This window comes from Abramis brama (assembly GCF_963993115.1).
Source record: "Abramis brama genome assembly, chromosome: 22".
Taxonomy (NCBI): Eukaryota; Metazoa; Chordata; class Actinopteri; order Cypriniformes; family Leuciscidae; genus Abramis; species Abramis brama.
In genome coordinates this window covers 19,981,353-20,003,855 of record NC_139984.1, presented here as the reverse complement: position 1 = coordinate 20,003,855, position 22,503 = coordinate 19,981,353, and the positions used below count along the sequence as shown (strand labels likewise).

Here is a 22,503-nt window from a genome sequence, read left to right as displayed (position 1 = left end):
CTTGCCTCACAGACCTGAGAAATATATCTATAGAAAACAGACCGCTTGTCACGATGTGGTTTTGTGTCCTGTCATGTTTAGTGGTTCCCTGTCTGTCTATTAGTCATCCCAGGTGTTTCCCATTAAACAACGCCCCCTTGTTGTCCTGTCTAGCTCGTTTACCCCTGTATTTAAGCCCTGTGTTTCAGCCCTGTCTTTGTGAGTTCTTGTTTGACTGTTTTTGTGTCTACAGTTACGCTGTCGTTCGGTTGTTCTGTTCCTGAGTCACAGATGAAGATCCAGTTGCAGCACACTTTATTAATTAGATTCTAAACTTGAACAAACTAGGACAAGAACACAGGACAAGAACACAGGACTCAGGAACAGAACAACCGAACGACAGCGTAACTGTAGACACAAAAACAGTCAAACAAGAACTCACAAACACAGGGCTGAAACACAGGGCTTAAATACACCTGAACGTAACACTGCTCACTGCTTATGTAATCCATATGAAATGTGCATTTCTCTCTGGCGCGTTCACTACTGCGAAGATCGTGAGTCAGCATCGTCAACTTCATCTTTGCAGCCGTTTTGAAAGCAAAACGGGCGTGTGAAACCAGCGTCAGGGAACTAGTTGGTCTGATGAAAACAGCTTCAATTATAGTAACACGCCGCATTTTTTGGCAGTAATGGTAACGGCGTTATGAAGATGGGAAGAGTAATCAATTAGATTACTCGTTACTGAAAAAAGTAACGCCGTTATTTATAACGCCATTATTCCCATCACTGGTCCCTACCAGCCGTTTGTTGTAGTCCTTAAAAAATTATTTATTTAAAAACAAATATCTTCCTTTGCTTTGAACTTTGAGAGTTGTAACTTTGCAGATGTTGTTCATGCTCAAACAGAAACACTAACTCTAGTTAGAAAAGTGAAATCATAATCAACCACCCCTTTAATGATGAAGGATCTTTGTGCATTGTGGGAATGAAAGAGAGAGAAATGGTGCACAGCTGTGCCATTATCTCCTCCACAGCAATGAAAAGGACAGTCAGGTCTTTCTATGTACGAATCACGTCATTTAGCATAAATCCAGGACTTCCAATTCCCTGCTGCTGCTCCATTTGTCATTTCAGCAGTCTAAACTTTGTTTTGGCAGCCCTGAAAACAAATTTGCTAAGTGATGTAGCTGTTCATGGTGATGGATAGTTTTGAAGGGAACAGAGACAATGGGTCTGTTCTGACCACCGGTTACTGGAATTAAAGGAATCACACACACATATTCTCATTACACATTGATTTAGCAGTTACACCTATAACGCATTGGAACTAACTATTCATATGTAGATATACAAACTTATAATTTATACAATTTGGCTGACACTTTTATCCAAAAGTAGATTGAAGCCTTATTTTTTCAGTATTCCCATATCAATGCTACCAGTTTAGCTACTGGAAAGCCTGCATTTAATTAAAAATGTATTAACAATCACAGCAGAAAAAAATTATTTATGTAAAATCTGTTAACAAATAACATTGATAAAAGGAAAATATAAACACTAAATTAACACATTAATCAACTGACTGAATATTACCAACAACTGTAATTTAATCAATTAATTAGTTAATCAAGTTATTTTCAAATCATTAAAAAAGGATAATTCACCTAAAAATAAGAATTCTGTCATCATTCACTTTATTTTTTTCTATGGAACACAAAAGAAAATATTTTGAAGAATGTTTTGAAGGAAAAAAAACAAGACCCTGGTGATAAAGCTACAGTTATTTTGCTACAGTAGCTACAATTAGCTACAGTTATTTTGCAGTTATTTGCTATTTGCTACAGCATATAATAAATAAAAAATCATAACAGTAAAATATCATAACATGTAGGCCTACAACATGTGGAATAACATTGATAAAATTACAATTTAAGAATCTCTAAATTAACATTCATTTTAACTGAAAATTACCAAAAATCATTTTGTCCTCAAATAAAAGTCACAAAAAGAAAAATTCTGTCATCATTTACTTTATTTCTTTGTGGAACACAAAAGAAGATATTCTGAAGAATGTTTCTGTCCATACAATGAAAATCAGTGGGGTCCAAAACAACAATGGACCTCACTGATTTTCATTAAATGGACACACACACACACACACACATGAAGCACTCATGATGTACACATGATGTCAAGCTGTAACATTTCAGATTTACTGTCAGGAATGCTCTGAGGAAGAGACAAAGCCATAACTCATTGAGGCCCTCTTCTGTGAGACAGTATGAAGTGGGTCAAGCTTGGGTGAAACACCTCTAGACAATCAGGCCAAAAACAATCCCACTTCCACTAATATGACATCATCTTGTCTAGACACTTACAAAAATGTGATGTAAATGTATGTGATGTAAATAAATGAAATCTTGTGAAAATATTTTCATTACTTTCTAATCTAGAGTATAAATTATATTTAAGTTTTTATGTTTAAATCAGAGCTATTCAGCAGGCTGGTTTATTATGTGTATGTAAAAATACATCTAAAATGAATATAAAAATAAAGAGAATTTGGCTTCGATTCTCATGTGAAAATTTGGATGTCAAACGTTTTAGGTCCATTCAGCTAATAGATGTTTCTAAGATGGCCTTTTGATGAATCATGACTGCATCCAGGTAGTGTCCAAAATGGATTTAGTTATTCAAATAAGGGTCCAATTGGACCCGTACGGCTTCCAATTGTAACTGTTATAGAGATTTATAGATGATTTTAAAATCTATGGCGATCACTTTTAAAACTCCAGTATTTAACATCCTGTCAGACTGTTCTGTCTGGCACAATGTGTGGAGGGAGGCAGAATGGAGAGACAACATAGCCAAATGGCACACATGCTTGGAAACTCTGCCCCTGAATAAATACAGTCCTGCCAATAAAAAGTGCAAAAAGGGCAAGCCAGTGGAACTTTCCACGTTGCCTAAATTTATAAAGTGCACATTGAACAGTAGGCTATTGGTTAGCCTAATGTATCTGTATACCTTCAGGTTTGGGTCTCATTCAGGTGAAAACAGTGGTCTTCAAAAAATGCGTACCAACTCTACATTGTTTTATAAAAATTAAGCAGATAGGATGATATGACTCTTTGGTGGTGACCATTTTTAAGAGTCTCGAGGTTTTTCGTAACTTTATTATAGTGCCACCTATTGGACAGTGAAAAAAAACTGCAAAACTCCTCTTCTTGAAAGATACATACATTCAAAAGGTGAAACAACTAGGTGATAAAGATTTTAGAATTATGTAGCCTAATATGCCTATATTTTGTCATGCTTTAAAATAGCTATATTTTAAACTATTGAACTCACATTAACAACATCTGTTCTGGTGTTATCTCATACGATGAGGAAAGATATTAATTCTGTGAGTAGCGTGAGTTCGTGATTTTTTTATTTATTTTAAATACGGCCTACTGAGGACCGTCTAACTCACCCGATTCCAGATTGCGAAATTACAGCAAAGACATCCAACGACCGTTTCACTAATGTATATTAATCAAATAACGCCGACGTGTTTGGTAACCTTCCAATGGCGAACGTCTGACTCTTGAATATTAATTACGTTATGGTGACGTTGCTTAGTAGTTATCCAATGGCGAACGCTTGCTCATGAATATTAATTAGCAACCCGTAACCATAGTAGGATTCGTGGAAGTGTGGTTTCTGTTTCCGCATTCAAACACACACAGCACATAGAACAACATGGCTGCAGTAGGCAGCTTAGTGAACACTTTGGCTTGTTTCTGGAGACAGCCATGTACCCGTGGTTATTTACCGCACTTGTTCTTTTGTATTTCGTTTACAGGATCAGTTTTGAAAATGATCGACCTCGTGCCTGAGAGCTACTTCAGTAGCAGTAGGAATGTTTTAAATCTGTGAGTACATGTCTATGGTAGCTCCCTTAACGTTACCCAGCTAGAACTCATTAAAACGCTGTAAAACTAAATAATGTTACTATAAATGAGTTCGTTTTTAGAAAATAATATTAATATGCCATATAACCCAATATATACAATAATAAAAGCAACGCATGTCATTGACAACTTAATATGACATTGATGTTTGGCTCAAAGTCATTTTATATTTTTTGCTTCACTTTTTTACTTTCAGATATTTTGTGAAAGTTTCTTGGGGTTGGACCATTGTTTTGCTTCTGCCATTCATCCTTTACTCCAACTCTTACAACAAAAGCCACCGATTTGTGTTGAGGCGGCTTACATCACTATTGGTAGCAACTCTCATTTGGTACACCTGCACTGAGATTTTTTTCTACATTGAAGACATTACAGGTTCATGTTATGAGTCAGACAACATGCAAGTCATCCATGGTGACATTACCACAAAGGCGGCATGCAGGAAGGCTGGATTCATCTGGGATGGATTTGACATATCTGGACACTCCTTCATCTTGACTTACTCTTCTCTTGTGATTGTGGAGGAAATGGTGCCCATGTTACACATAACTGATGTTAGCAGAAACGCTCCTCTTGATTGTCTTTATATAGCACTTAATGCGATTGTAGTCATCTGGATATGGATGTTCGGATGCACTTCTGTGTATTTCCATGATATTATCGACAAGATTCTAGGGACCTCGTGTGGGATATTAGGGTGGTACTTGACCTATGTTGTTTGGTACCCATTTGTCTTTTCTCCAGGTCTCCCTCCACAGCAGAAACAACATGCTTAGTGATAAATAAATGGTACAAGTGCACTACAAGCAGCTTCACATATCTGCTCTGTTTATGTTATGTGAGATCTATGATGGGATCTATTAGCCGTCCATGTGGAGCAGAAGGCAGCTGGTGTTCCTAAAATGACAATCTGTAATCTGAGAAGTCACATCTGAACCTTATTGTTGCCTTCAGAAGTTGTGTTGCTTTATACAGAGCTGGAATAGAACACCTGACAGTAAATTTAGCTTATACATTAGTCTGCTGCTAACGTTACCTCCTGTAATCAACCTGCAATCTTCAGCTGTGCTGCCTTTTTTAACAGTAAATATTTAGACTTTGTCCCTTGAAACTATTATTTTTAATATTATATAGTTTTTGGAAGTCAGAGAATTGCAGCAGAATGCATTTGTTATATACTTGCATTGTGTTTTCATAGGACCATTTTATGTGTTTCCTGAAGGCCAAACTGTTCATTCATGTGCCACTGTTATATTCGTTATTCGTAGTTGTCATTCCTTAGCACTGATGAATGTCAAAAGTCTGATTAGTTTATTAAAGGATGACAGACCTGTTCTTGAAACCTAAAACGATTTAAAATGTACTGTGTGGAATATTATAACACTATCTGGCGACTGGATTGTTGTTTAAGTTATACTTTTAAATTAATGGTTCCTTTAAGTCATTTCGGAATGATCGTATTTACGCAAATGACCGTAACCACAATGTCGTAAATACGAGTGGAAAGCTCGGGATTTTCCACGAGCTTTACCAGTTGGGGGCGTGCCAGTGAAAAACGTGTTGGAACACCACAATACTATGTTTTAGTGACATTGTCAGGCTTATTTATTTACAACAAAATAAGCTAACTGTCTGCACAATATATAATCGCATTGTAATATAACAATAATGTAGGTCTAATAGTATAGTTATTATGTATTAGAGTTGCAGTGGCTTCATAAATTAATTAAAAACATAGAAAAGCAAAACACACCTGATGCAAATTCTTTGATTTTTATTTTAGAAGAAGAGTTTAAAAACCTTGCCGTATTTTGTGTAGGCCTAGTTAATTAAAAGGTACACTGCCATCTTTCTCCGACCTGATTTGAACACACCACGTTCTAAACACGACTTCCCAACTCGTAAATAGGCCTACGAACTTTCCAAGAAGACTAGAACGCACTAATATTTATCTGGTTATAATGATCTTTTGCAGGTTTGAGGAACAATGAAAATTAGATGTAAATTAATTCTAACATACAAATGATGGAACATGCTGGTTATGGAGGGCACATCCATTAGTCATTGCATGAGTGTTAATTAAAATATTTTGGTGATTATCATTGTAATAATGTTTGTTGTAATAGGCTACATCAGTATTGCAAAGAAAGCAAGCGCAGACACATTGAACTGACCCATTTCAACTGATGTGATGACATGGAGATATTGTTAGTGTAACAACACATCACTGAGGTGTATTCTTATTTAATTCACTATGGTGTTTGAATGAATAAATATTGATTTTGTCGTGCATTTTATTTCTTATTGTTGTCTCAAGGTAAGACTCAGTAAACTCAATGAAATATCTTTTTCATCATCCTACATTCCTCTTACACTTCTCTCTGTTTTGGGTGGTGTGGGAAAATTCTGGATTTCTCTGGACAAATGCTGCGGGATTGATGCACACACAGTTTAATGCACGTCATGGGGGAAATGATGCCCCCTTTTCTGCCAGCATGATTGGTACAGTCCAAGTCTCAGTCAATGGTGTTTTAAAACCTGGATAGTGCTAGAATGTGCCTTTTAGAGTGAGGGAGGGGGGGTTGTGCTCATAGAAATGCGGTTTATTCAGTACAGCATCGTCACTATCTGCGTGCAGCATCCCAGACAGGTGCAGAGAATAAAGGCTAAAGATCTAAAGAGACACTAAGACTTTTTTAAGTAAGCCAAATTAGATTCAAAGCTGTGACCATGACCCAGGGAAAGGTAAGCATTATATTCTTTACCATTTTTTTAAAAATATATCATTATATTTGTGTGTAATTGCTGAGCATTAACCAAAAGTAAGGAATTCTATTTTTTTATTTTTTATTTTTTTGGTCTGCGAATTCGCAGTGGTCTGGATGACTGAAATTTCTTTCATGTACTAGTTTTTCTGCCCTGTTCTGGTTTTGTCTCAGTTTAAATGATGGTTCCAGTGACGCTGAAATAAGCTTTGTCATGTTTTGGATTTGTGCCCTATACTTTTAAACTGATTTATGCCCATCAATTCTATAGTGCTACATTTTTATATTTTTGCTTCAGGAACGCTTTTTCATTTCTTAAAACCTGCTGTTTTATCATCTATCACAGTGTTTTACAACTGCGCATGAGCAAGATACAAAGGTAGAATTAGAAAAATAATGTTTGCAAGACATTTTATTTTCATGTGTTATTTTCCTGATTGAACAGATATATCTGATTATGATTGAATTTCTATAGTTTCAACTATCTTTTTATTTTCTGTGAACAAGGTTTTTCCTCAGTTGCCATTAGGACAGCGTCTTTTTAAGGTGGCTTGTGATGTCATTTACCAGTAGTAAACTCTCCTATTACAGTGAATCAGTCATTGATAAGTAATGGCTGAATACATTTCTTAGTCTCTCCATTCTCAGTTAGCGCATACTATTGGATGGCATTATGTACAATGATTTACCAATGTATGCAGTGTAGACATATGATTAAAATATTGTCCTGACAGATGAATAATGTACTACATGGATGAATACCAAGTTCTGTAACAATACCTACTTATCTATCTAGAATTTTTTTATGGAAAACCAATATATTGCCGTTGAGTGCATATACAGAATAACAAATAAAGTTTAATATGTTTACAGCTTTCAGTAACAAACAAGTCAGACAATGGCGCTGATGCTCAGCCGACGGCCTCAGCTCCTCCAAGTTACCATGAGGCAACTACTGGTAATATTACTTTTCTTCCTTTTGTAAATTTCTTGTTTAAACTGATCTGCACTGATAATTAGATTAATTTAGTCAATGCAATTGCATTTTGGTACTTTGGGGACACCAATGGCATGGGTACCACTTCAACACCCATGACAGTCACTGTGGATGTTTTCAAGAATACCTGTGAGAAACAAGATGTTTAATATATCCTTTTGTTGTTGAAAGGTGGCAGTCCTTGTTATAGTGGAGCTTCTCCCGAAGATGGTGAGATGCTCACAGAATTCAGCTGGGATGACCGAAGGATCAGAAGGATATTTATCCGCAAGGTATCATTGTCTTCTGTATAGTGATTCTGATCTGCTGTGGACGATATGAAGTGAATTAATGTAACAATATTTCCTGTAGGTGTACACCATCCTGATGCTCCAGCTTTCTGTCACATTTTCCTTTGTGGCTCTTTTTGTTTTCTGGTGAGTGTGTGTGCTAAAACTTTCTTAATGCATTGTTCTTTTTTAAAGCTTGATTCACAAATATGTCTTGTCTATCTTGTAGTAAACCCGTGAAAGATTACATTCAGGCCAACCCTGGCTGGTACTGGGCATCATAGTAAGTAAAATCATTACTTTAAAGTTGATGTTTTAAAATGTAAATCTTAAAATTCTGTTGGAATTTAGACAGCCTTAATTACAGTAATTCAGTGCTAGTGTAAGTTAGTATTTAAATGTGTGCTTTATGTGTTGTGATGTAAAATGGCTTAATTGTCTTTTTTTCTCAATAGTGCAGTGTTTTTTGTCACATATCTGACCCTGTCCTGCTGCCGTGGACCTAGGTGAGTGTATTTGTAGTCTATAGATGGATATCAATAATGAAAAATATAATATTTCATATGTAATAATTAATTTCCATTCAATATTCTCATGTATTTCTACCCGTATCTTTTTTATTTTTTCATTTACAGGAGGCAGTTCCCATGGAATCTGATTCTGCTCATGATCTTTGTGAGTATTAAAACAACCAGAACAACCGTAATAACAAGTTTTTGGTCATCTCAGATACATCAAACTATCACATATCTACTAGTCATCGCTAGTGCTGGACTAGAAGGACTAGTATTGCTCAAGAACAAGCTTGTTGTCACATTTAAAAGAAAGTCTTCCTCTATTTAAATATGTAATCTCTTTTCTCCTACTCTAGACTCTGTCTCTTTCTTACATGACAGGAATGCTGTCCAGGTACAGTCTCAAGTTATATGTATATGAATGTAGGCCTGCATTCATGGTTGCATATTCATATTTTCCCGTCATCCTACTTGTACAATATGTTGTTTCTGCATGTATGTCATAAGATTAATGAAGGTGGATTTTTTTTTGCATGCATCATATCTTTTATAGCTCTATTTTTTATTGAAGAATAATAACTTTCTATTGATTTCTTCCCCTCTGGTTCTATCTCTCTAGCTACTACAATACTAAATCTGTCATCATCTGCCTGGGTATTACTGTCTTGGTCTGTCTTGCTATTACCATCTTTAGCTTCCAAACCAAGGTTAGTATTTTTGAAGCAACAGATATTTCCATTTTTCTTGGCCGCAATAAATTTCAACTGTAATATATTTATTTAGATCATACAAATGTTTGTCATTTTACAGATTGATATTACTTCATACCAAGGTGTGCTGGTAGTCTTCTGTACAGTAGTGTTTATTTGTGGAATTGCCCTGGCATTCATCCTGCCCTTTGGATATGTAAGTACCGATGAGTGATGGATTGATAGACTTTAATATTCACAGAAACGAGAATGTACTTTGACAAAGGCTTCTCTCTCCTTCAGGCTCCATGGTTGCAGACTGTGTATGCTGTCTTGGGAGCAATACTGTTTTGCATGGTACATAATTATAAAATTAAATGTTAATGCATTTATTTATTTGTGAGTAGCCATGTAAAAAGCATGATAATGTACAGTCAGCATATCATTATTGCAAAATAAACCAGACCGCATGCAGCATTATCTCTAATGTTTGTTGCTAATTATGGTCATCTGATCATTTTCATCCTTTTGTCTTTTAGTTCCTGGCATTTGACACACAGATGTTGATGGGAAGCAAGCGATACACCATAAGTCCTGAGGAATACATCTTTGCTACCCTCAGCATATACCTGGACGTTGTTTACATCTTCTCTTTCTTTCTCCAGTTGTTTGGTACTCCTGAACGGCAGTGAAAGTGCTGTTTAACCTGAAGCTCTTATGGCTCTGAGTGTCTTTTGTCCCTCTGGTCTGAGTGATCCTGTCCTCTCAACCACGATGTGGATCTTCAGTGCACGCTGTTGTTTTTCCGGTAACACTTTACAATAAGGTTCATTAGTTAAATTTTTTTAACTACCTTAGTTAACATGAACTAAGAATGAACAATACTTCTACAGCATTTATTAATCTAAGTTAATATTAATTTCAACATTTACTAATTCATTATTTAAATCAAAGGTTGTATTTGTTAACATTAATTAATGCACTGTGAACTAACATGAACAAACAATGAACAGCTGTATTTTTATTAACTAACATTAACAAAGATGAATAAATACTGTAACAAATGTATTGCTCCTTGTTAGTTCATGTTAGTTAATACATTAACTAATGTTAACTAATGAACCTTTTTGTAGTGTTGCCGTGTGTCCTCTCCTCAGCTTTTACAATGTGCCATGTTTATCCTGTAGCAGAAAGGATATACATAACATATGTACACTGGTAAAACTTTAGCAACATCCATTTAGTTTTACACATGGTGCCATAGAAAACAAAATACAACATATTAAATGCACTGGTGTCAACATTTGTGAAGCCTATATGACGTCATTAGCAGTGAAAGTGCATGAAATACTCAGATATGAGCACAAGCAGCATCACACTGAGGTTAAACTGTGTATTTATCCATCTATTCCCTCTGTGTCTGACTCAAAAAATTCATAATGTGATATCACAGCATGAGGACATTTCAACAAATCATTCTGAGAAACTATATGGAGGTGAATATTTAACAAGGTTTTTGAACGGCTGGCTGGATTTGAGGAGTGCGAATCAAATGAATATTTCTGATTTTGTAAAAAATAAATAATCAGTGTTTCTATTTAAATTCACTATCATATTTGCATATGTCAGGAATTTTCCATTGGGAAATTTCTACTGCCATTTTAAAGTCAGTGACTTTACTCAGATATGCTTTGTTGAGCATTATTTATTTTATTTAGACCTATATGTATTATTAATTATTAATGCATGTATTATTAATTCATCATTACACAGAATTTTAATGTATTATCATAGTAAATATCTATTTTTGAAGAAAATGTGTTATTTTGAATGATTTTGGATGTGTACATAGCTTCACAGTGTTCACAAAAAGAGTGCAAAACCACTGTTGCTGGGTTCAACAGAATGCAGTTCTACATATAATTTTTCGTGTTTGTGGTCTTTATAGTAGAGACAGTGATTTATAGATTTTTATCAAATATATCGAATATGAAGCCAATAAATGACAATGTATGTTTCAGTTGCAAATTGCAAAAAGAAAAGGTTTATCAGAGTAAATCAATGTAAAAGTTCCTGAAAAATAAAATTCCAAATCCCTCTTTTTTGTGTGTTGTTATTAGTAATATTATAGATAAACACAGTGCTCTCGTTATAAAAGGAACAAGCTTACATATCTCATATTGTGAGGGGTCTTGAAATCTCATTCACATCAAATTTTAATTTTAATATAAAAAGACTCAGCTCAGTGCATGATTCAATGACCCGCTCATAAAACACAAACAAACTACTCATTTATCGCCACCTACTAGCATAACGATGAAACCTGAAGAAAGAGTCACTGAATGAATAACTAAATAACTCAAAAGATTCGAATCACTGAGGAAAAGTTAACACTATAAAGGGTATTTGAAGTAAAAGCGTGCGAGACACTTTGCATTTGATCCAACCATTCCTCTTTCAAAACACTGCGCACTGATGACGCTCTTCCGCTCCGCTCATCCAATGGGAAAGCGCGGTTTTAACATGTGAGCTTCGGCCATGTTCTTCTTTTAAATAAGGAAGAAGCGGGAGGCGTTAATGCAACTTTGTGTACTCAATATCTCATTCACAGTATCTCTTACGGTTTCTGAGAAATTCGAGTCAGTTAATATAAAATACCCACAGCAGATACTAACACGCGGGCAACACGTTGGAGCTCGCTTAACCACAGATATAATTATTGCTGGGCTGGAATCTCACGCGTTAGCAGTTGGTTAGCTGGTTGGGCTAACGGTCAGCGGTGTGGGTTTATCTGGACTGGTTCAGTCGTGCTCAAGTGAAGGATTCAGCTACTTTTAATCTAACAAAGCTGGTTAGCAGTGGCATGCGGATGAAGGGCAGAGGGAGCCCGCGTTTGGGACTGCGCTGACAGCTCCGAGGACTTATTCCGCTAAAATAAAGGCTTTCAGGCTTTCATCATGTTTAATAAGTTCTACGAATGGATCGGAACCGGAATCGCCAGTCTGCGAAACGGAGCTCCAGCTGGTGCTGTTCATGCCGGTTCCGTGAGAGTGGATCAGGACGGGACATTACGGAGAAAAAGACCCATAGACAGGTAAATGGTGTTCAAAGAATTGTAAGATATTTTGCTTACGTGTGCAAGAAGAATTGTGCTTTTAATTATCTTTTGGTCTTACACTAAAAGTATAGGTTTTAAATGTTTGTTTTTTAGTCATAAGTTACATTGTTTTGGTTCGGTCATTAAAGCGCCAACTGTTCTGAAAGGGTGACGTCAGAAACGCGTGCGCTTCTCGAGCACCTGAAAAACTATTTATTTTCAGTTTTCCTTCCTCTTTTGTAATGTACAGATTTTCGATATGTATTCATATATTCAAACAAACGACGTTTGCTACTTCAATAAAATTCGCAACTTAATGAAGTTAATATTACGAGTAGAATTTTGTAAACTATTTTTTTAGTTAATTATTTACGTTTATAACTTATTTTTGTATAGATATTTATAATTACATATATTTTTTAATATGTATTACATATTTATTATAATAAAACATTCTGTTACTTATGTCTCAATTGTTTCTATATAGTTTGGATGATGGAGATGCAGTTGATCAGGAGGAGGAGAGGGCGGTGAAGAAATTCAGAATGGGTAACTAAAGTAACACTATTCTGAGTACATGATAAAAACTGTCATATTATGTAAATTCCAATAACTTTTTTTTGTTGTTGCTTGTTTTTAGGAGACTTTATGGATACGGTGAAAAATGCAGCCGAAGGAGTGAAGACCCATGGTTCGAGTGTTGCGATTTGGGTGAAGAACAGTGTCAGACCTAACCCTAGGAACATGCTGCCGGCATCACCGGGTCCACCTCAAACAGGAATACCATCAGAACCCGCTGCCAATTCTGCTGCATCAGCATCTTTGTGGGTGGAAAACAAGGTACTCGTTTGCTCAAGATCTGTTTTGTTTGCATTTGCGATATCCTTGAGAACAGGTATAACAGAAGAGCAACAGCGGTTGTGCTGTCTAATGCATTTTATCTATACTATATATTTTAATGTTTTTATTTCTGTTTTTCCTTAAAGTTTGGGGATCGGTCATGTGATATACTTGAGGCTCCATCATCCAACACATTTGTGGCCCCATCTAGTTCAGTTGAGTGGAAGACCGTAACAAAATCTGGTAAGAATAAAATAATTTCTCTTTGTTTCTGCATTTAGGTAGTTATTTTTCTTTCTGCATATTACATATGCTGATATATACTATCTTTTTTGTTTTGACAGACTCCTTAAGGACGGAACAGTCAGTAACCATATCAAAAATAAGCAGAAGACAAGTTTGTATGGACCATCCATCCCACGAGACACACAAAGCTAACGGTCACTCGGTTAATTTACCTGCTGTCTCCACGCCAAAACCATCCCCCTCTCCCCGCTTGGGCAGGTCCCTGTACCATCGACCACACAGGTCACCTTAAATAAAAAAAACGATATAAAATGTTTGTTTTGTTAGAAATAATCATAATTAAATAATACTGTTTGTTGTTTAATGTTTTATTGTGATAAATATTATTGTTCTGGTTTGAAAGTGTAATAAATGCAAGGTTATGAAGCTAAAAGAAAGTTTGTTTTTGTTGTAGCTTGCTGTCATCTGCGGAGACCAGTTCAGGAAAAGCCACTTATACCAGCCTGTATGAGAAGACCTTTCCCATTCGAGTGGTTCAGAGTCCTTCACATGGCAGCTCAAACCGTCTCATCCGGACCAGAGTCCGCTGTACAGCACAGGAGGTTAGAAAATCATTGTACTGGTTTGTTTAATAAACAAACAAAATATTTCATAAGCATAAAATATTGCTAGAATAACTTCATTAGCCTTAGGGCTGCACGGTTGATCAGAATAAAACAGAAATTGTGATATGATTTTTTTTTTATTTGCTTTTTTTCCTTCCAAATTGGCAGCATTAATTAGACTTTGCTTTCAATGTTTTTATCTGTGTTTTTTTAGTCTGTTCGTGAGGAGGAAAAGGAAGTTTACAGGCAGCTCTTAGCCGTGGTGTCCAGTGGCCAGTCGACCTTCCTTCACGATGGAAGTTCTCACTCCAGCATTCGCTCGCATCGAGATTTGTAAGTATCTGTGTCAAATTACTGTACAAAGTTTTTTCTTTATGTCAGTGTCTAAACCTGACCTGCTTAAAGAAGGGTTAGTTCACCCAAAAATACAAATTCTGCCATCAGTTACTTACCTTTAGAACACAAATTAAGATTTCATCCTTTTTGTCCATCCATTGAAAGTCCATGCATCCGAATCGATCACTCGTTAAAAAGTTTGTAGAGAAATCCAAATGAATCAAGCTAATCCTTAAGTCTTTTGACACGTCATTTTATATGATAAACAGATTTAATTTAGGCTTTTATTCACATATAAACATTGCTCAATGCACAAACAAAGAGCTCATCAAATTTGGTAAACACAAGTTCAATCGTGCATGCTTGCTTGATGTGCAAGACCAAACCTCAGTGGTTCTTTTGGAAGCTCGAACATGCTTGCTTGACGTGAGAACAAACCTTATTGGTTGTCACTCATCAAGCAAGCATGTTTGATCTTCCGTTTTACTATATAAAGTGCACGATTCATATAGATAAAGTTTACAATGTCTTTATGAACATTTTGAAGCTTCAAAGTTTAGGTGGACTTTCAATGGATATTTTCAAAAATAAATGAAACCCTTATGGATTTGGAATGACATGAGGGTGAGTAATTGATGACAGAATTTTCATTTTTGGATGAACTATTCCTTTAATATTAGTTTCAAATGGGTTCTCTCGCTTATGGTGAAACATTTGGTCTTGTTTCAGCTCCAGCTTCCTGTCGTCCAGTCGAAGTTTTCTTCAATGTGCCTCTCCAGCAGGCTCCGGCGCTGGTGTTTCGTCCTACGGGTTATCCAGTCTGCCTCCCAGCCCCCAGCCTGGGTCCAGTCAGGCTTCCAGTGCCCTGCCCAGTCCTGGTGCAGCCTCCAGCATTCCAGAGCCTCAGCTATGGGCCCATGACCTTGAGCCCAGCACTAAAAGACCAGCTGTTCCCTCAGCTCCGTCACCAGCTGCCCTTCAGGATACCTCCTCTCAGGACACACAGTCATCAGGTGAGTCCCATTTCATTCTTTTTCATGTTTGTAATGTAATCCTGGCTTAAAGGTTAGCTTAATGTGTCGTTTCACTTTCTTTAGCTCACGATGGAGATTCAGTCATTTTTGTAAAGGAGCAACAGGGCAAGAAGCCTGAGAGCTCGAGGTAAGAGAACATTTTGAGTTTACCTTTGATCTCTATTTCTTTTTTTCTTTACATAACCCCTTCTTACTCTTTCTAGTGTGCCGTGCTTCCAGGCTGAACTGTGGATCAAAGAACTGTGAGTACTTGTTATCTTTTATTTAATATGTGCAAGTCTCTTTGCTTTAGTTTGTGGAAATAAATAGCTTCTGATATCGGCCATCTTTGTGTTTATTTTCAGGACTAGCCTCTATGACTCTCGAGCTCGGGAGCGACGGAGGTTGATTGAAGAGCAGGAGGCTCTGGCCTCTCAGCTCCTGCGCCAGGTGAGTCCGTTTCCCCTCATTTTACACCTGCATTTTATATGACAAGCCCACTCATGCTTTCATTTGCATAATCAGCGTCTCTCTGGAGAGGGTCGAGCCATCCCAGCGAGTGTTGAGCTGAAAGTTCGAGTCCCTCTAGAGAAGGAGGTTCCTGTTGCAGCAGTTATCAAAGAGCCTCAGCCTGTTAAAGAGGAGCGAGAATTCCCAGAGTTAACAGAGGTAAGTGCTCCTAAAGGGATAGCTGAAATTTTTTATAATTTACTCACCCTCATGTCGTTTCAAACCTGTATAACTTAGGGGGTTTTCACACTGGCCACTCAAATGCACGCGTTATTGATAATCTATCAGTGTTATTTTTCTAGTCATATTTCCATTTTTTGATAGACATTTGCTTGTAATATTTTTATTGTCAACATTAATTTTTGTAACAGTGTTTTAAATAAAATATCATTATCACCTTGATGGAAATGCCCCGCCCCCCACACAAACCTTGTTCTGGAGTACGTGTTTTTGAGATCTATTAGTACTAGAAATGGACAAATTGACGAATGCCCATCCCTACTTTATTCTATTGAACTATTTCTATTTGTGATTTTACGTCATCTCTAACATGCATGGTGCATGATAGGAAACCAATCTCGGGTCAATATATTGTGACTTTTTTTATTAATTTGGTGCTATTATACGCAGCAGTGTGAACGACACTTGTCTCTACTGTATGTGCGTCACATAAAGAAGGCTTTCTGCCGCTTGCAAGCTGGCTTTTTTGAGGAGAAAGCTTACTGCGAACCATTCATTTGCTGCTCTGATTGCACTCACTCACTCTGCACGATTACATTGCCTGCTCACTCGCTCGTATCCCAGGTTCATCATCACCATTGTCGTCTCCTACATGTTTTGTTGATGACGGCAGCGGCGGCTAAATTATAATTTAATTCCTGAACATGTGCTCACTCGAGTCCGAGTTGCTTTCACATTCACGTGAATCGTGCCATAGTTCCAGTGCAACCAAACTCACACCACCTACTACAGGTAGTCTTGGGTTCGGTACCCCGGTGCGCGCCCAGGTCCGCATGACAGCTTTCACATTAGCAATTTTTCATGCAAACCATTTTCTGGTTTGAACTAAACTGCTAGTGTGAAAGGCCCTTATTGTCTACTGCAGAACACAAAAGTAGATATTGTGAAGAATGTCTGTAACCAAACTGTTTTAGTTATCATTGACTTCCATTGTATGGGCAACATTTTTTTTTGCATTTTTCAGAATCTTTTCTTTTATGTTCTACAGAAGTCCTACAGGTTTGAAATGACATGATAGCATTTTCAATGTTTGGGTGAACTTTCCTTTCAAGTTCATCAGTTTCAGTTAAAATGACTTGTCCAAAGGTCCGAGACTATTAGTGAAAATGTTGCATTTGTCTTTCTACAAAACAAAAATGTTTGGTTTTTGGCATACGTCTTTCTCCAAAATGTTATTCAGCTTGATTTAAAATGTTCCAAAGATAAACTTGTTTTGTTATTAGAGCACGGTCTTGATCTTGTGCACAATGTTCACATTGTCAGCATCACACATTTGCATGCAATTTGGTTAGTGCTGTTGAAATATTACAAAGAATTTAAATATGACTTCATTTTATCTCAATTTTTTTTTTTTAAACTGGCTATCCATAGTAATAGGAACTTTATAATCTCAATAACGTTTTTTGAGTGCAAACTTATTTTTTCTTTATTATTGTGTTATTTATAATTATTATGCAATAATAACAGGAATATTTCATTTTTCATAATTCTAAAACTTTGTCAGAATGAATGGGGAAAAAAAAATGATTCTCAGTATGATTAATCTCAGATGTTTGATCATGACAGTTTATCAGTTTTTTAACTGACTAATAATCATCATAAAGTTTGAGGCTGTAATGTGATGTAAATTTGTATCTGATTTAAAATGCATTACAGCAGAGATTGCCAAACTTTATAAAAATATTTAGTACGGTACCCACTGAGATTAATATTTAATAGTTAATATTTCAATAATTTAACATCACATTCTCATGTTACGGTTCTCTGATGTCAGGTAATGGTCAGATGAAATTAAACAAATAAAATGGTTAATCTTTCTTGTGTGTATTTGGTTTGATTGTTTTTTTTTTTTTAGTATGTGTTCTATTTTTATTTTTATTTAAAAAATGTTAAATTGTTTTACTTTCAACTCACAACTCAACTCACTGCTTTTCATCAACAAATGTTCATGAGTGGTGTTTCCTGTTTGTGATGTTCACAGGACATGGAGAAGGAGGTGAGCAGAGCTCTGAGAGGCGGCAGTCAAGATGAGGTTCTCAGCGAGGGCTTCCGCCTCACCATCACCAGGAAGGACCTGCAGACCCTCAACCACCTCAACTGGCTCAATGATGAGGTCAGAGCTTTGCTACATCATTCAGGTTTCTGTATAAGCCTGTCAGTAAATTCCAGTAGTATTTTAAAATGGATTCTGAAAAGTCTTTTTACATAATTATCAAAACCTATGAGTGCCTGACTGATATATTTTCTCCATTTCAGGTTATTAATTTCTACATGAACCTGCTTGTGGAGCGCAGTAAACAGCCCAACCTGCCCTCCGCTTACACCTTCAACACCTTTTTTTATCCCAAGCTGCGTAGCTCCGGTTACTCTGCTGTCCGCCGCTGGACTAAGAAAGTGGACATCTTTTCTGTAGATATCATTCTGGTGCCTGTCCACCTGGGGGTGCACTGGTGCTTGTCTGTAAGTAGCTAACCAGCACCAAGGTCACACTGAGGACTTGTGCATGGAAGATGCATTGCATTTGGATTGCTTTCCTTCCTGACATTGACAAGTTATTCAGAATAGTATTGTAATACATTTCAATGAGTTTAAAGCGGTCCTATTATGCCCTTTTATGAAGTCTTGATTTTGTTTTTGGGGTGTACTAGAATGTGCTTTCATGCTTGATTGTTCAACAAACACATTTTTCACATATTTTACATTATTACAGCACCTCTCTCCCCAGTCTGGCCCGAACGATTTATTTCCTGTTTCGATGAAGCCCCTCCTTCTGAAATAGGAAATGTGCTGTGATTGGTTAGCTGGCCCAGTGTGTTGTGATTGGCAGCGCTTAGCACATGTTCGGGAAATGTCATTCCCTTTACCATAACCGCAAGCTCTACTCAGATGTAAATATTAAGGAAGGTGTCAATTTCAAACCAATTTACGCCTGATTCAGACTTAATGTTAACAAACAAGAGGATCATGCAGAATGGGTTTCATACACTGACATAGCAAGCATGAATTTCACAGGACGTTTCAGAGTGGTATGTTTTTTTTTTGTAATTTTCTTATACATTTTAGATACGAATTTATACACCATTTTATCATGATACTTGGTTAATTTTCTTAAGGTGTGGTGAACAGCCTTACAACAGCGAGAGCTTACAAAAGTTACAGTAAACACATGTTGGCTAGCAGGCGAGCGGAGGCAAACCTTTGCCTTTTGTTTACATCGTAGCAACAACACAAAACTAATAATTGGAACTGTTAATAGAAAATGCAAGTAGAAATAATAAAACATACTTACAAGTTATGTTCCACAAACAACAGATTGTCCCGATAAAGTGGGAACTGCTCCATTTCAGCTTTTGTGCGTAGCCTGCATTGTACTCTCTTAGGTTCTGGAAGCTGTTCTCTGTAAAATGTGCAACACACAGATAAACGTTGGGATTATAATGTTCAGGGACAGTGTTTAAAATAAATTCTAACCACTAAGTTTGTCAGCCTTAGGAAGGTCAAACATATGAGTTTTGCAAACAGGGTGTAAAAAAACAGTGTCTTTGACATATTCTTCTCTAATGCAGCTCGTCTCCTTTGTTGTGTGTTCTGTGGGTGGAGATTATTTAAATGAGTAACATTTGTGACTTCATAAAATCCAGAAAAAATGCATTGTAGTCTAAACAAGTCGTTCGTTGTAGTTCTTGGAAAGTGTATTCTCTTAAATAAAATATCTCCCTTTGGAGTGGATTTAGAGCTTTGTAACCTTGATCTTTTTTATGCTCAAACAGCAACATTACACACTAACTAAAGTTGAAAAAGTGAAAAAGCATAGTAGGACCCCTTTAATACATGAACTGATTATTTACTGTGAAGTCTTTGGCATTGTTTTCAATTGTTCTCATTTCTTCCTTTTTGATAGGTGGTGGATTTTCGTAAGAAGAGCATCACTTACTTTGATTCCATGGGAGGAAACAATGACGAAGCCTGCAGGATTTTATTGTGAGTGCTGCCTGAGGATTAGATGATGAAACGGGACTGCAAGAAGTGCCATTTCTAAATAAATCCCATGATAACCCATTAAGAAATAAACAATGAATTATGCATGACTAGACAAAAGTGTCTTTAACTGTGCCTCTGTATTTCAGAAAATATCTGAAACAAGAAAGTGAAGACAAGAAAGGGCAGAACTTTGATACCTCAGAATGGACTCTAAAGAGTAAAAGGCGCAATGTGAGTTTTTGAACATAAACATCATTTAGGGCTTGTATTGTTTAAAATTGACCCAAAAAACCTCTGGGATCATCTGAAAGATTTATTTCCCTGAATGCTCAGGAGATCCCTCAGCAAATGAATGGAAGTGACTGTGGAATGTTCACATGCAAATACGCTGAATACATCACCAAAGACCGACCAATCACATTCACACAGGTGAGTATAATTTGCATAGAGTTCTAAATATGTTATTGGTCACACTTGTGCATGGACATTTAACTGACCTTTCATTCTTTTCTTTTTTTTAAAACAGAAAAACATGCCCTATTTCAGAAGACGAATGGTATGGGAGATCCTGAAACAGAAACTCTTGTGATTGGACACTATGTGTGTGTGCGTGTGTACAGAACATTATTTTGATGTGTCGTATGGATATGAGGGCTCTTGTGCACTTCAGGAACCCCAAGACAAATATGGGATGCCCTCAATCACTGCTCATTTCTATGCTGTCTAAATGAAACAAGGGAAATCCTCATGCATCTAAAGGACACAGTCTCAGCCTTTAAGAGTCAGGGCAGTGGATGTTTGCCCTTTTATAGTTCCCTATAACTTGACATACTTTTGCTTAGCCAGCTAATGTTGTTTGACTATGGAAGGATGTTATTTTCATATTTTCAATATTTTCTTGTGCTACCATTCATATGCAGTTAGTGTCAATATAAGGCCTGTCTTTAGATGAATTCAAATGATTTGTTTCTGTTATTTGGCAGAGAGTGTGCTTGATCTCAAATCATCTGAAGTCATAAATGTTATAGTAATATGATTGAGTTTTAAGCTGATATCTTTCACTCTAGTACTAGTAAAACAGCTGGAAATGACAATCACAGACTCACTCAGTGGTTTTGTAATAATGAAAAACAGCAGTTTACTTAAAATGTGTGACATTTGATACCTGTTTTATACAGAAACTTGAGGTATTTAACTGTTAAGTTCATTTTCTTTTAAATAAGCAACTAAGACTCAGAGGTCTTAAGGTTGTCTGCGTTTTTGGAAAGAATTTATTTTTAGATTTAAGTCAGATTTGTGGTTCTTTTTTCTAGGGGTGATGAAATGCTTTTGACTTCAGTATGGTTTGAGATGGAGTTCTGTCATCACAGGCATAAGTTTATTTGTATCAGTATTTGCTCTGATTATTTGAGGAGTCTTGACATTTTTGGTCATCTCATAGACAGACTGCGCTCAACCCAGCAGCGTCATCTTTTTTCTGTTCTTACTTGACATTACTCTGTTCTTTTGTGTAAGAGAAAACTATTTTTTGCAACTCTTTCTAAAAAAAAATTCTGCAGGATATTGACATATTGTATATACAGTGACTATACGGTAAATTTGAAGACATATTTAATACTCATTTTGTACCTTTTATTATCTGTTTTTGTACGTGGAACAGATCTTAACAGAAATAAATTCCTGAGGTTATGTGTGTATCAGATGACAATTGAAATAATTTCAAATGAATTCTTGATTTTGTGAATCATCTAAGAAACTCCTGTTTTATGCGCTTTAGACATGAAATTTTACTTGACTACCAAAAAAGCAAAAAATATTAAAGATGTTAAGACAGGGTTGGGTATCTACAAATGTCCTGTTTACTTTCTGATTCATTCGCTGGTGTATTTCAGTTATTTTTTCCTCACAATATATGGCTTGATTTTATTTTGCGCATGTGAACTAAGTTCTTAGAACTATCTGGTGCGAAAGCCACTATTGACTACAGGGGGACTTTGATCGGTAGATGAACATCACAGTTAATCTGGAAATTAATAGGCCTAATTTTACCCAACCCTATAAGACCAAAAAGTCTCGCTGGGTAAATTTGGCAGACGATTATTAGCATTTTAGAAACAAAAAATGCGTACATTATATGCCTATATTTCTTGCAAATCTTATAGACGGCATGAAAAGGATATTTTCTGCCATATTGAGACGTCTATCCGCACATTCAAGATACAAAATGTTCACACCCACACTTACATTAAAAATGGACATGCCTTTCTTTTATGCTAATATATTCTGATTTATAGTATTATATTTGATTTCATGCATCACTGAACTATTGCCATAGTCAGAATGTACAAAAATGTACATTTCAGCATCTTGGATTTATATGTTCACACAGAGCAAAACACAATCACTATTCCAGTATCAGAATCTTGTACTTCAAAAGGAAACAAACAGGGTGTGATCCACTA

General features: G+C 36.4%; 3 protein-coding genes across 3 annotated transcripts; all 3 read left to right on the top strand.

Annotated features, from left to right (window-relative positions):
• Positions 1–3,708: 3,708 nt before the first annotated feature.
• On the top strand, positions 3,709–6,230 carry fitm2 (fat storage inducing transmembrane protein 2). Its single transcript, XM_084098049.1, has 2 exons — positions 3,709–3,899; positions 4,135–6,230. The coding sequence occupies exons 1-2, from the start codon at positions 3,727–3,729 to the stop codon at positions 4,712–4,714; spliced, it is 753 nt and encodes a 250-aa protein (XP_083954175.1). The 5' UTR covers positions 3,709–3,726; the 3' UTR covers positions 4,715–6,230.
• Positions 6,231–6,502: 272 nt separating this feature from the next.
• Positions 6,503–11,275, top strand: LOC311072787 (protein lifeguard 2-like). The gene is made up of 12 exons (XM_084098048.1): positions 6,503–6,683; positions 7,577–7,661; positions 7,872–7,972; positions 8,052–8,116; positions 8,199–8,252; positions 8,425–8,475; positions 8,605–8,644; positions 8,841–8,878; positions 9,104–9,191; positions 9,295–9,390; positions 9,477–9,530; positions 9,713–11,275. Exons 1-12 carry the CDS (start codon positions 6,669–6,671, stop codon positions 9,863–9,865), a joined length of 840 nt encoding a protein of 279 aa, XP_083954174.1. The 5' UTR covers positions 6,503–6,668; the 3' UTR covers positions 9,866–11,275.
• Positions 11,276–11,704: 429 nt separating this feature from the next.
• senp1 (SUMO specific peptidase 1) lies at positions 11,705–21,785 on the top strand. Its single transcript, XM_084100009.1, has 18 exons — positions 11,705–12,267; positions 12,758–12,819; positions 12,911–13,110; positions 13,257–13,353; positions 13,455–13,638; positions 13,811–13,958; positions 14,176–14,294; positions 15,027–15,310; positions 15,395–15,458; positions 15,535–15,573; positions 15,676–15,760; positions 15,836–15,979; positions 18,042–18,173; positions 18,317–18,520; positions 19,962–20,041; positions 20,188–20,272; positions 20,375–20,470; positions 20,568–21,785. Exons 1-18 carry the CDS (start codon positions 12,131–12,133, stop codon positions 20,628–20,630), a joined length of 2,223 nt encoding a protein of 740 aa, XP_083956135.1. The 5' UTR covers positions 11,705–12,130; the 3' UTR covers positions 20,631–21,785.
• The last annotated feature ends 718 nt before the right edge of the window (positions 21,786–22,503 follow it).

What these genes read in the sequence shown, in the direction of transcription:
- fitm2 (XM_084098049.1), top strand. Translation starts at nt 3,727, where the DNA reads ATGGCTGCAGTAGGCAGCTTAGTGAACACTTTGGCTTGTTTCTGGAGA. An exon ending in AGTAGGAATGTTTTAAATCT is followed by an intron (nt 3,900 to 4,134) that starts GTGAGTACATGT and finishes TTTTACTTTCAG; the next exon opens with ATATTTTGTGAAAGTTTCTT.
- LOC311072787 (XM_084098048.1), top strand. An exon ending in TGATTCTGCTCATGATCTTT is followed by an intron (nt 8,645 to 8,840) that starts GTGAGTATTAAA and finishes CTCCTACTCTAG; the next exon opens with ACTCTGTCTCTTTCTTACAT. An exon ending in ATGACAGGAATGCTGTCCAG is followed by an intron (nt 8,879 to 9,103) that starts GTACAGTCTCAA and finishes CTATCTCTCTAG; the next exon opens with CTACTACAATACTAAATCTG.
- senp1 (XM_084100009.1), top strand. Translation starts at nt 12,131, where the DNA reads ATGTTTAATAAGTTCTACGAATGGATCGGAACCGGAATCGCCAGTCTG. An exon ending in GAAGACCGTAACAAAATCTG is followed by an intron (nt 13,354 to 13,454) that starts GTAAGAATAAAA and finishes TTGTTTTGACAG; the next exon opens with ACTCCTTAAGGACGGAACAG. An exon ending in GGGTGCACTGGTGCTTGTCT is followed by an intron (nt 18,521 to 19,961) that starts GTAAGTAGCTAA and finishes CCTTTTTGATAG; the next exon opens with GTGGTGGATTTTCGTAAGAA.